We start from the raw sequence: 13,813 nt of genomic DNA on the forward strand, positions 1-13,813 counted from the left end.
CCAACAGCATTGTTTATTGGAGATCCAATCTGTGTAGCCCACCTCTGGAGTCCCTGTAAGAAAAGTGGACTATAAATCATGAAAACGAATAAATGCAAATTTACAAACTGCAATTCCAGAGGTGTAGCCAAGTTAGTCTTGTGGCACCTGAAAGGCCACCAGGATGTAACTTCTCTTCCTACTTGAGATGAAAGTAGCAGATGCCCCCCCTAGTTGTGCTGGGGCTGGCTGGAGTGAAAGAGAAAGACTCTGCATCTGCTCAGAGGCCCTCGCCTGGCCAGCTTGGCCAGAAGCATCACAAGATGCCTGAGCTCTTACACAGACAAGATGTCCCTGCCCTCAGGCTGCGCTCTTCTCTGGTGCAACCAGGCCAAGGTCATGCCTGGGGCCCTCCCAGGCCCCCAGCCGGCTTCCCCCGCCTTGTGCAACCCTCAGCAGCCTTGACCTGCTCTGGTGCGATGGGCTGGCATGAAGCTCCCCTCTCCCTCCCCCTTCCCGTCTTCAGCTGCTGCCTCCCTCTCACGCAGAAGTACTTATAGCTGCCAGCCAGCCTGCTTGGGGTTGCAGACGAGACAGGAGCTTTGCTCGGCATGCTGGCTCAGTGCTTCCCTGCGATCGCCCGTCCTTTGCTGAATGGACCTGCTGTGCCCAGAGCGTGGGCTCTTGGTGTGTCTGGAAGAGCAATGCGCAGCCCCGCTCTTCTCAGTCCACATCCTGGGAGAGGCTTCAGTTACACCCACCGGCTACAGGATGCCCCCAGGGACCCCAGGTGAGCACGCAAGCGCTTGGCTTTTCTTTCTCAGTAGCAGAGGGGTGTCTGCTCCTATGGTAAAGGGGAGGGACGGTGGCTCAGTGGTAGAGCACCTGCTTGGTAAGCAGAAGGTCCCAGGTTCAATCCCCGGAATCTCCAACTAAAAAAGGTCCAGGCAAGTAGGCATGAAAAACCTCAGCTTGAGACCCTGGAGAGCTGCTGCCAGTCTGAGCAGACAATACTGACTTTGATGGACCGAGGGGGGTCTGATTCAGTAGAAGGCAGCTTCATATGTTCATATGAAGGGGAAGCAGGGCACAGACTCCTGAATCAAAATGCTTTTATGTGACTGAGCCTGGGGCAGGTGATGGCCTCTGATCATTCACTGTGTTTCATTCTGAGGGGAGGAGTTCACTCCTCTCGGGAACCTGTTCGCAGGGAGGGAGGGCTGGGGAAAGGCAACAGAGGGGGAGGGCCTCCTGGGCTCTCAGCACACTGGGTGGTTCATCCCCCCCCCGCCCGCCTTATTCCTGGAGAGCTTCACTCCAAGTGCATGCCCCTGCACTTCTCTTCCTTGGCTGTCAAAAGAGGCCGGCAGGCAGGCAGGGTGCGTGGCCGAGACTGTGACAGGCAGGGGTGTAAATTTCAGAGAGCAGCCAGGCTCATGTCCCTCCCGGGCTGCCAGGGGCTCCCATATTTCCCTGTTTACACACACACACTAAAAGTCCTTCCATCTTGGCAAAACCGAGCAACTTGATTGGTTGGGACTGGTCCATCAGCCTTTGGCCTGTCAAAATATCAGCGAAGAGCACTTATGTGCCATTGGTTCAGCCCACTCCTCTCTCCCGCCCAAGTGGCTGTTGCTAGCCAGCAAAGCTGGTTCTGTCAGTAAAAGGCAACCAACATTAGGTCTGGCCATTACTGGCTCTCCCTAATCTCCCATTGGCTGAGCCGTCTGTCACACTGATTCACAGAGGAGAGAAAGAAAACCTTCCCTCAATTGACTGAGAAGGGAGGAGGAGGGAAACAGCCAAAGAAAGGCTTCCCTTCATTGGCTGAGGACTCCTCCCTATCCTCCTCTGAAAAGGGGGGAAAATGGCATCCTGTGGGAACAGACCAGATACAGAGAGAGAAATATGGAAGAAAAGCAAGACAGACAGACTGAGGTCCTGTGCTTAAGACCAATAATGTTATCAAAGACAGACTGTAGGTCTGAAAGGCCAGTGCTGACGACAGCTGCCAGTTTCAGGTTGGTGGGAAATCCCTGCAGATTCTGTGGTGGAGTTTGAGGAGGACAGAGGAGTCAGGGCTTCAGAGTGGGGTCATTCGAACCCAGGTTCTTGCTGTGGAAGCTGACTGGGTGATTTTGGACCAGTCACAGACTTCCAGCCTAACCCACCTCACAGTACTGTTCAGATCAAAGAGGGGAGAAGAGAACGATGCAAGCTGCTTTGATTCTGCCTCCCCCACTGAGCAGAAAGACTGTCCTTTCCCTGTGTGCTGCAGGGAGGGGGGAGGCAGTGGAAAGCGGAACTCTGAGGGAAGGAGCTAGGGTTGCCAACTCCAGGTAAGGACATTCCTGGAGATTTAAGGGGTGGGACCTGGAGAAGGTGGAGTTTGAGGAGGGTTGGGACCTCAGACCATTTCCTCCTGGGGAACCACTGTTGCCAATCTCCAGGTGATGGCTGGAGATCATTCAGAATTACAACAGCTTTCCAGATGGCAGAGACTGGGGGAGGGGGAGTGAATGCCTTCACTTGGGTGGGAAGACAACAAGGGTGGGGTGGACGCTCTCACCCAGAGCCACTTTCTAGAGCGTGTATTTTTCTCCACAATGGGCCTAGTTCCGGGTGGGTGGGTGGGTGGATGGATAGACGATATAGAAACACATGAGAAGGCCCGTGTTTTTTTGAAATAGAAATAATTTCATGTTGTAATCAGTTAGTCTTTATTACTAAATGTGGGCCTGGGCTGGGTTCAGCCTCATCCCACCCCTGGAGCCCCTGAGCCAAATAGGTGGCCATGTCACCATCACCCCCTGCCCCACTGCCTGCCCCAGTTTGGCTGCAAAGTGGGTGAAGACTGGGGGGGGGGGGGTCATGTCTGCTGAGCTGTGTCCTGCTTGGTGGATCATAAGTCCTTCCAGCCCAGACTTTATAAGAGGTGGAGGACAGACTAAGATGTGCCAGTTTGCCAAAGGCTGTCAGAGTCAGGGAAGGCCCTGGAGATCTGGGGATGAAGTCTGGCGAGGCAGGGCTTTGGCTCACCAAGAGAGAATGCCACAGAGTCCACCCTCCAGGAGAAATGACTCTTCCGGAGATCACTTGTCATCCCAGGATCTCTTCAGGCCCTGCTTGGCAGCTGGGCAGCCATCTTTGCGGTAGATGCTGAGCTGGTCTCCCCAGCCCTGTTTCTGCTGCGCTAGACAGGCAGGCGGAGGAGCCTTCCGCAACCTCCGTCCCCCCCCCTCGGAACAGGCTGCCCTTGGGGGAGGGAACATGCCAAGGCTGCCAGATCACAAACAGACCTTGCTGGCTGCTTTCAGCAGATCTCAGCCTGACACTCCCACAAGCGTTCAGCCTTCCCAGAAACCAAGGAGAGATGTGACATTTTTGTTGTTGTTGCTCTTGTCCATTAAGGGGACATCAGGGGTTTTGAGAGTCTGAAACTGGTTCAAGGGCAGCCTTCCACAGGAAAGGCTGGATTCCTACGCAGCAGGGCCAGGATTTCAGGCCCCACAGTCCAGAGAGAAAAGTGACAAGGAAATATCACAGAAGAAGATTTAGGGTGTTTTTACATTCAGCTTGATCCAGAGTTTTAGAGCCTTCAAATTCCCTGCCTCTGTTTTGCTTTAATTATTTCCCTTTCCATTTGTGGGGGTGGGGTGTCTCTGATCAGAGGGCAGCCGGAATACCAGTGCTTAGTTAAATGTATACGATTGCTTGGAAATCATCGTGTCAACACTGCAAAAACGCTTTTGTGGCAGCGTCGAAACCCATCTCACTGAAACAAATGTAAATGCCTCAGGCAGCAACGATGCAAAACAATTATGAGAACGTTATGTAATGTAAAAGGAGAGTTTACAATGCGGAGATAGAGAGTCGCAAACTGCCAGTGTAAAAACACCCTTAGAATGCTTGTTTGCTCTTGGAAGCTTCAGCAGTATGGGAATAGCTCAGGGGGCCATCAAATTCCCGGGAGGGTGGGGGGGGGGCTGGATTTAGCTGCACCGACAGCCAACAGGTACTACAGCAGCTGTCAAGCGGAGAGACTTTTCTAGAAAGTCCAGACCTTTACTCCATCAACCACACTTTCCAAAGGGAAACTCAGAAATGTACATCAATTGAGATGGTTTATAATTGGGGCTGCTTCAAATTTTTGTGGGTGAACCATTTGGGAGAGCAAAAGTGCCTCTCTACGAGGTTCTCTAAAAGACCCTCAAATTGTCCTCTTGTGTCCCACCTCTCTCCTGCCTCAGGCAACCAAAAGGAAGGATTTTCTCTTCCTCTTGCAACCCACTCCCTTTCCCTTCATCCCAATCCAAAGCTGGCAAAGAGGTGCCATTAAATTATCTTTAAATTATTTAAAGCCCCCCCCCCCTGCCAAATGTCTGCCTGTTCACACTGGGACATTAAATTCTCTGTGGCATTTCAACAGTAAAGGAAGAAACCCCTTGAAAGGTACAGAATCCCTTAGGCAAGCAGGAGCAGGCAAGAGGATTCTTTAGACTGCAGGCCTCCTGGGGATGGGAATCTGCTTTCCCCTGTTTGGGAAATAACTCAATGGGTCACTAATAATAATGATATTTAGCCTTTCCTGGATATCTCTAGAAAATGTTGTTGTTGGCACTGTCTGCTTTTCACACCTGAAAAGGCCTCAGTGGAGGAACAGGAAGTGGAAGAGGCCAATTCTGCAGGAAGTCTAACTGACAGTGTCCAACTCAGAGCCCCCCAGAGCAGGCAAAGACCTGGATGTGGTTTTCAGGCTGAAAGCAAAACTGAGTCCTGTGTTAATTTGTAATCATTCTGTGCTCTCCTGCTGTGTCGGCCCACCTGCTAAGTGCAAACTTACGCTTCAGCTCGGCCCAATCTTGTGGCAGCAGCCCTGGGACCCCTCGGGCCACCAGCTCCACCCCAGGCAGTTTTCAGTCTAGAGAACTGGTGGTGGAAATGGGGATTTGGGGAGGGAGGGGGCCTCAGGGAGGTATAATGCTGTGCAGTCCACCCTCCAAAGTAGCCATTTTCTCCAGGTGAAATGGATCTCTGTCATCTGAAGTTGGTTATTATTCTGGGAGATGTCTAGGCCTAGGGTAGCCATAGAGCCCCCGGTCCAGGCGGAGAATCTCCCACCAGGGAGGCTCTCAACCCACTGGCCCGCATTGGGCTGGCGGGGGGAACCTCCCCTGCGTCGCTGGCGTGATGAGATCATGTGGAACTTGGAAGTGATGTCATCAAAATGGTGGCGCCAGTGTGGGGCTGTTCTAGGCGTTTCCGGGAAAACTCTATGGTAAAAACCATAGAGTTTTTACCTCCCAAATGGCTAGAGCGTTCAGGAAAACCAAAGAGTTTTCCCAGAAATGCCTAGAGCGGCCCTGCATGGGCGCCACCATTTTGAAGACATCATTTCTGGGTCATTTCGTTACGCATGCATGCATCACGCATGTGAATGTCCCCCGCCAGGGGATAAAGAGGACTTGGCAACCCTAGGTAGCCAGGTCCCCCCAGCCATGGAGAGGAAATGGGGGAGGGGGAATAAGGCTGCCAGATTGGGGAATCCCTGTAGTTCCTGCAGATGGAGCCTGAAGAGGACAGAGAGACCACCATGGGGTACAACGCCACAGAGTCCACCATCGAAAGCATCCATTTTCTCCAGGGGAGCTGATCTCTGTGGTCCGGAGATGAACTGTCATTCCAGAAGATCCTCAGGTCCCAAGCTGGAGGCTGGCATTTGTAGGGTCCCATCTGGAGGCTGGCAAACCTTTGCAGGGCACTGCACAGTTGAAGACAACTGTCCCCCAACTGGCCTGGCCCTTGGGCTTAGCCAGCACCAAAATGGCAGCCCTTCCCCCTCGTAGTCAATCCCCCTCGTCAGCAGAATGGGTCGGGCCTGGCTGAAGGGGACAGCATTCAGGTCAGCTGAAGCCCAGTAGGACTGGGGGGGGGGGGGATGTTCTACTCTTGTGAGTTCAATTCCTCACATTGCATATCATTTGGCCATTATAGTTAATTAAGCACTGCTTTGCATCTGAATAGTTTCTTTATTTTAAGCTATTGCCTGCTGTTCTGTTTTTCCCATTTTATGCTGCAAGTCACTCTGAGCATGTTCTTGGGAGAGGTGCTACAGAAATGTTTAATGAAATAAACAAGTTCCCTTTGTGTTTCTCTCCCCGCTCAAGTTCTGCAGACAGAGTAACAATTAATTTTATAAATCGAGATGGAGAGAAATTCTCAGCCACAGCTAAAGAAGGGGAAAGTTTGCTGGAGGTGGTGGTGAATCAAAACCTCAACATCGATGGCTTTGGTAAGTGAGAGAGGCACACATCTCCATTTCCTTAGCAGGAGTTACTGGTGGTGTCACGGAAAATGGCCACTTTAGGTACTGTGGCAAGAAAATTGGCTGTCTTGTGGGAAGGGGAGGGGAAGCAGCCTTCTCTCTTTGTCTCCTCCCCTACCTCCTCTTCTCTTTCACTCTTCTCCTTTTCATAGAATCATAGAGTTGGAAGAGGCCTCCAGGATCAGCTAGTCTAACCCCCTGCACAATGCAGGAGCTACACAAATACCTCCATCCCATACATCTTTCCTGCCCTCCTTCTCATCATCTGCCTAATTCACAGAATCAGCATCGGTGTCAGATGGCCATCTAGCCTCTGTTTAAAAACCTCCAAAGAAGGAGGACACACTGCTTCCACCTCATCAAATCCCACTACTTCCACCTCATCAACCAGTTCTTCCCTGTTGGTGAGAATCAAGTCCAAGATAGCAGATCCCCTTGTTTCCCTCTTCACTTTCTGGAGAATGAAGTTGTCAGCAAGACAAGTCAGGAATTTATTTGACCTTCTGTTTATAGCAGAATTGGACTGCTAAAAGATGACTGGGTAATGGAAATCTCCCATGACCCCTGTGTCTTTGAGAACTTTACAATCTGTTGTAGGAATATCTCATATAAGTCATCTGCCTGGCTTGGTGTTCTATAGCAGACCCCCACCATAATATCACTGTTATTTTTTACTCCTTTCATTTTTTGCCCAGAGACTCTCAACTGAACTCCCATGCCCAGATTTACAAATTTCCTCACAGCTATATACTTCCTTCACATATAATGCTGCTCCTCCGCCCTTTCTTATTTGTCTGTCCCTTTTAAAATAAGTTGTACCCCTCAATCCTAGTATTCCAATTGTGTCATCACACCAAGTTTCAGTAATGCCTATTAGGTCATAGTCTCCTTCCTCTATTAGGACTTCCAGTTCCACCTGCTTATGCTCTGTGCATTAGTGTAGAAACATCAGAATCCATGTTTTATGCACCCTGAGTTTTTTTGTTTCCTTATGTAACTGCAAGTTAGTGTTACCTAGTGTATGTGCCACTCCCTACAAAACTTTAGCATTCTTGTTTCTAGTTATTGGCATCATAGTAGGCTTTGAGCTATTGTCTCACTCCCCCATATAATTTAGTTTCAAGCCCTCCTTACTAGGCTAGCAAGGCTCTTACCAGACAGTCTTTTCCCTACCTTGATGAAGTGCAAACCATCTCGCGATAGAAGACCACCATCTCAAAAGCGTAAACCATTGTCTAAAAATCCAAACATTTCCTGATGACACCATCGACGTAGCCAGTCATTTATTCGCAGTATTGTTCTTTCTCATCCTAAGCTATGCCCTTCAACAGGAAAAACTGACAAAAACACAACCTGCACTCCCAGCTCCTTCACCTTCTGACCCAGAGTCACATAGTCTCTTTTAATACATTCCAGGCTGTGCCGGGCAGTATCATTTGGTCTCACATGGATCAGCAAGAAAGGATAATAATTTGCGGGTTTGATGATTCTTCCTACCCTTTCTGTCACAACCTGGATGCTGCACCTGGTAGACAGCAGACCTCTCGAGACAACAAGTCTTGTCAGCACACTTTGGGCTCTATTCCTCTGAGCAGGGAATCCCAATTACCAGCACCCTCCTCTCCCTATACTGGAGAGCAGAAGCTGGAGTCCTCTCATCCATGGGGGCCTGAGAAATTTCTTTCAATCTTTGTGGAGGCTGAGGAAGTAGCCCTTGATAAATCGATGGTGCGGTCTCATTTGGAGTACTGTGTGCAGTTCTGGTCGCCGCACCTCAAAAAGGATATTATAGCATTGGAGAAAGTTCAGAAAAGGGCAACTAAAATGATTAAAGGGCTGGAACACCTTCCCTATGAAGAAAGGTTGAAACGCTTAGGGCTCTTTAGCTTGGAGAAACGTTGACTGAGGGGTGACATGATAGAAGTTTACAAGATAATGCATGGGATGGAGAAAGTAGAGAAAGAAGTACTTTTCTCCCTTTCTCACAATACAAGAACTCGTGGGCATTCGATGAAATTGCTGAGCAGACAGGTTAAAACGGATAAAAGGAAGTACTTCTTCACCCAAAGGGTGATTAACATGTGGAATTCACTGCCACAGGAGGTGGTGGCGTCCACAAGCATAGCCACCTTCAAGAAGGGGTTAGATAAAAATATGGTGCAGAGGTCCATCAGTGGCTATTAGCCACAGTGTGTGTGTGTGTGTGTGTGTGTATATATATATATATATATATATATATTTGGCCGCTGTGTGACACAGAATGTTGGACTGGATGGGCCATTGGCCTGATCTAACATGGCTTCTCTTATGTTCTTATGTTCTTGTTCCAATGGTTCAGAATCAGTATTTAATAAGCCTTCCCTCTATTCCTTCATCTAAATCATTTATAATGATGTTGAACAAAACAGGACAGATCTTTGAGGCACTCCACTTGTCACTCCTCTCCAAGAGGATGAGGAACCATTCACAAGCACTCTTTGGGTGCGATCTGTCAACCCTGGAACCAGTTGCTTAGCCACAAAGGCTCAGAATGTTTCCTGCTCCTGCTGGTTGTATTTTTCTACATGCCCTCCTCCTGTGTTGGGTTCTCCTTCATTTGCTGAGATGCCTTTTCCTCTTCCTCCTGTTTTTCTCTCAAGTGCACTTCATGGGTTCTGTCCATGAAATCCTCACCCTCCCTTATACACTGTAGAGTGGACAAGCATGCCTCAAGTCCTGGCATCTTCTTCAGCCAGGCTACCAACTTACACTTGCTGTGTGATCACTTCACCACTGACATTTCCTTTTTCATAAAGGGGCCTGTGAAGGGGCATTGGCTTGCTCTACGTGCCACCTCATCTTTGATGATAACACTTTCCAGCAACTGGACCCTGTCATGGCAGAGGAGCTGGATATGCTGGACCTGGCCTATGGCCTGACAGACACGTAAGTATCAGTGAACCTTGCAGAATTCCATTTCATGGAACAGAAACAGTGTCAAGTTGAGCAACCTGGAATGCCTTAGCTTGAAAAAGAAGTCTGTAGTCATATGGCTGCAAATACACCTTTGACATTGAGGGAGCAAAGCCTGATTAAATTCTAGAAACCTTTAGAGGGAGGGTGAAGTTGGACTTTCAGGTCAGAGAGTAGAACCTGATGGAACCCCTGTTGTGAAGGTACATAGAATCCATTTCCCAACCGGGAAATTACAGGCCAGTCAGTCTGACTTCAATACTGGGAAAGTTGTAGAAACCATTATCAAGGACAGAATGAGTAGGCACATTGATGAACCCATGAATACTCAGCATGGGTTCTGTAAGGGAAGATCTTTCCTCACTAACCTGTTACAGTTCTTTGAGGGGGTGAACAGACATGTGGACAAAGGGGACCCGATTGATGGTGTTTATTTGGACTTCCAGAAAGCTTTTGATAAAGTTCCTCATCAAAGGCTCCAAAGTAAGCTTGAGAGTCATTGAGTAAAAGGACAAGTCCTTTTGTGGATCAAAAACTGACTAATTAATAGGAAGCAGAGAGTGAGTATAAATGGGCAGTCTTCGCAGTGGAGGACGGTAAGCAGTGGGGTGCCGCAGGGCTCAGTAATGGGTTCCATGCTCGTTAACTTGTTCATTAATGATTTGGAGTTGGGAGTAAGCAGTGAAGTGGCTAAGTTTGCAAATTGTTCAGGGTGGTGAGAACCAGAGAGGATTGTGAGGCACTCCAAAGGGATCTGTTGAGGCTGGGTGAGTGGACATCAATGTGGCAGATGCGGTTCAATGTGGCCAAGTGCAAAGTAATGCACATTGGGGCCAAGAATCTCAGCTACAAATACAAGTTGATGGGTTGTGAACTGGCAGAGACTGATCAAGAGAGAGATCTTGGTAGATAACTCACTGAAAATGTCAAAACAGTGTGTGATTGCAATAAAAAAGGGCCAACGCCATGCTGGGAATTATTAGGAAGGGAACTGAAAACAAATCAGGCAGTATCATAATGCCCCTGTATAAATCGATGGGCAGTCTCATTTGGTACAATTCTGGTCACCACACCTCAAAAAGGATATTATAGCATTGGAAAAAAGTGCAGAAAAGGGCAACTAGAATGATTAATGGTTGGAACACTTTCCCTATGAAGAAAGGTTAACACACTTGGGGCTCTTCAGCTTGGAGAAACGTCGACTGTGGGGTGACATGATAGAGGTTTACAAGATTATGCATGGGATAGAGAAAGTAGAGAAAGAAGTATTTTTCTCCCTTTCTCACAATACAAGAACTCATGGGCATTCAATTAAATTGCTGAGCAGTCAGATTAGAACTGATAAAAGGAAGTACTTCTTCACCCAAAGGGTGATTAACACATGGAATTCACTGCCACAGGAGGTGTTGGCGGCTGCCAGCATAGGCAACTTCTTATGTTAAAACAGAAAACTGTTGTGGGTTGTTTCCTGATGGCTGAATTATGTTATTCTATTGCTCTTTCAAACCCTTTGCAACCTGCACTAAATCGCTGGCTATAGTAGATGAATAATGACATTGTTTATAATTCTCTCTCTCTACCTCACACTACTTCTTATCTTATTAGTTCTAAACAGATAACTAAAATATAAAAAAATAGACCCCTTTTGAATGGCTGTGAAAATCTATCACAGATGCATAACATTTGTAGCTAAATTCTGCTTATCTTTTATACATAATTCCCCTTTCATCTTGGCAATACAAAGCAACCTGATTGTTTGGGGACTGGGTGGGACTGTGGGGCATCAACCATTGGCCCACCCAACCATCAATCAATTGCTCTTGTGTCACACTGGTGACTCTGCTCTCCCCCACCCATTGGCCCATCCAACCATCAATCAACTGCTCTTGTGTCACACTGGTGACTCTGCTCTCCCCCACCCATTGCTGGCCCCAGGAGAGATGAGAATTGGCCCTCTGTGGACACTACTAGGAAGTGGCTGCTGTTAGGCAACTACCCTTGCTTCTGTCAGTAAAAAGCAACTAAGTATGATTCTTTCAGTAAAAAACTGATGGGGAAGGCTCTTTCAAGTCCTATTTTGGCCTTTGAGGGAGAACTCATTGGTTGACTTCACTCATCTCTCCCAACTGAGTGACCATTGCTAGCCAGCCAAGTCGCTTCTGTCAAAGGCAACCAACCTTGGTTCTGGCAGTTTATGGCTCTTACATTGGCTAAGCCACCAGTCACTCTGCTTTGCAGAGGAGAGAAAGAAAGCTTCCTCTCAACTGGATGAGGGATGGAGGAGGAAGGGGAGAGCCATGGAGAAAGCCTTCTCATGTTTGGCTGAAGGAAGGAGGAGGAGGGAAGGCTTTATCTTGATTGACTGAGGACTCCTTTGTATCCTCCTCTGGAAGGGAAACAGACAGAGATGGGGGGGAAACAGCATCTTGTACCAGCAGACCAGATACAGAGAGAGAGAGATAGGGAGGATAGACAGATTGAAGTCCTGTGCTTAAGACCAACAGTGTTATCACAGAGATAGTGTTAGATTGAAAGGTATCACTACAGGCCTCTGAGACAATCCTGACTATGGCTACCAGTTCCAGGTTGGTGGGAAATTCCGGGAAATTCTGTGGTGGAGTTTCAGGAGTGCATAGGCGTTACCGTTTTAGCGTGGGGTCTGCAAGACCCAAATTCTTGCTGTGGAAGCTGGCCGGGTGATTTTGGGCCAGTCACAGACTTCCAGCCTAACCTGCTTCACAGGGTTGTAGTGCAGATCAAGGGGGGAGGGGAAGAGGAGAATGATATAAGCTGCTTTGGTCCGTCCTCTCACTGTGGAAAAAGACTGTCCTTTTCCTACGTAGAGGCTGCAGGAAGGGGGAAGATGATGGAAAGCTGAACTCAGAGAGGCAGATAAAGGGAAGGAGATAGAGTTACCAACCCCAGGTTAGGAAATTCCTGGATGGAGCCTGGAGAGGGTGGGTTTTGAGGGATTAGGAAATTCCTGGGATGGGACCTGGAGAGGGTGGGTTTTGAGGATGGGTGGGAACTCAGACAGGTAAAATGCCATACACCACACAGACACCCCAAACCAACCATTTCCTCCTATGGGACCATTGTTGCCAATCTCCAGGTGAGGGCTGGAGATCACTCAGAATTACAACTGCTCTCCAGACGGCAGAGATCAGCTCCCCTTGAAGTGTGTGTGTGGGGGAGGGGAGTGAATGCCTTCACTTGGGTTGGTGGGGAAAACAGCAAGAGTGAGGCGCACTTGCCCAGAATCTCTTTCTAGAGCCCATTGATACACTTCCTGCACCACAGTCACATACTCGTATCAGAGTGTGGTATCTTAAGATATCACCCTGGCAAAACTTTAGAATTGTCCAAGCAGTCAGCATAAAGCATAAAGCTTGCACTGCATTTGGTTGTTAAGGGTGTAAAAAATGTATTGTGGTGACCTAATTTTCTGGAATAAAATTTGGTAATCTCCAGAATACTGACTGCTGCAGTTGTCTTTCTCCACTGCAAAATGAAGAAGCTTTGAACTCCATCTAGTGGTTTAGTGGATGCATTATTGAGGTACCACCTTGCTTTGCTAAATGGGTAACAGGAAAATGTACAGCAGAAACTCAGACTTTGGGATCTGCTTTTCAGGTCTCGTCTTGGCTGCCAGGTGCGTGTAAAGAAGTGGATGGATGGCCTGACAGTCCAGGTCCCCATGGAGGTATCTGACATCAGGAAAGAACTGGAAGTGGAGAAGCAGAGCAAGCAATAGCTGATACGGGCTCTACAATATGTCCTTTCTCTGGGATACCCACCACCGTGTCTGTTTCTTTTGTTGTTGTTCATCTCTGTGTCTTCCTGTCATCGAAAATCTTAAGTAGCAGGGGTCTCTGTTTACTTCACATCAAAGTACTGCCTTGGTTTAACAGCTACCAATTTTAATTAAAGCTTTTAATTTGATTATGAGCAGTTGGAGTGTAAAGAATCTACAGAGTAGGGGTCTAGAAAGCAGATTTCAGTCCAGAAAGCAGATTCTGTAGATATAATGAAGATCTCTAATACAGCACTGGACATTGGGGATCTGTAAAAGTAGGAATTTTAGCAAGTTCTGAGGTATTTTCTACATCCCCAGAGTACATGAGGTATCTTCTACATCCCCAGGTTCTGAAAGAGCAGAATAGATTAAAAGCTCTGGAATGAACAGAGCAATTTAGATTGGAGGAAATGAGAATTAGAGCTGAAGAAAAGAAATTGGAGTTTGAGAGGGAGCAGCAAGCAGAAAACCTTAGACTTGAGGCAGAGAAATTAAAGTTTGAGAAGTATCAACAAGCAGAGCAGCTTAGACTTGAGGGAGAGAAATTATATTTTGAGAAGGATACGCTGAAATATGAAGATACATTCTGTGAAAAAACAGCTAGGACAAGATAAAGGGAGAATCAATGTAGAGGTTCTAAATACTGCAGGGATAACAACCTAAGGATTTTACTTTATAAGTGGTTAGAGGAAGAGCCCCACATTTTCATGGCAACTTCTCAGAAAGCTGCCCAAAACTGGAATATTCATGAAATAACTACC

The 13,813-nt window shown here is 47.8% G+C and overlaps 1 protein-coding gene across 1 annotated transcript; it reads left to right on the forward strand.

The window, feature by feature from the left end:
• Positions 1-550: 550 nt before the first annotated feature.
• Positions 551-13,198, forward strand: LOC132579399 (adrenodoxin-like). The gene is made up of 4 exons (XM_060249717.1): positions 551-769; positions 6,147-6,271; positions 9,100-9,229; positions 12,890-13,198. The coding sequence occupies exons 1-4, from the start codon at positions 591-593 to the stop codon at positions 13,008-13,010; spliced, it is 555 nt and encodes a 184-aa protein (XP_060105700.1). The 5' UTR covers positions 551-590; the 3' UTR covers positions 13,011-13,198.
• Positions 13,199-13,813: the final 615 nt, after the last annotated feature.

Source organism: Heteronotia binoei, chromosome 11 (assembly GCF_032191835.1).
Source record: "Heteronotia binoei isolate CCM8104 ecotype False Entrance Well chromosome 11, APGP_CSIRO_Hbin_v1, whole genome shotgun sequence".
NCBI lineage: Eukaryota > Metazoa > Chordata > Lepidosauria > Squamata > Gekkonidae > Heteronotia > Heteronotia binoei.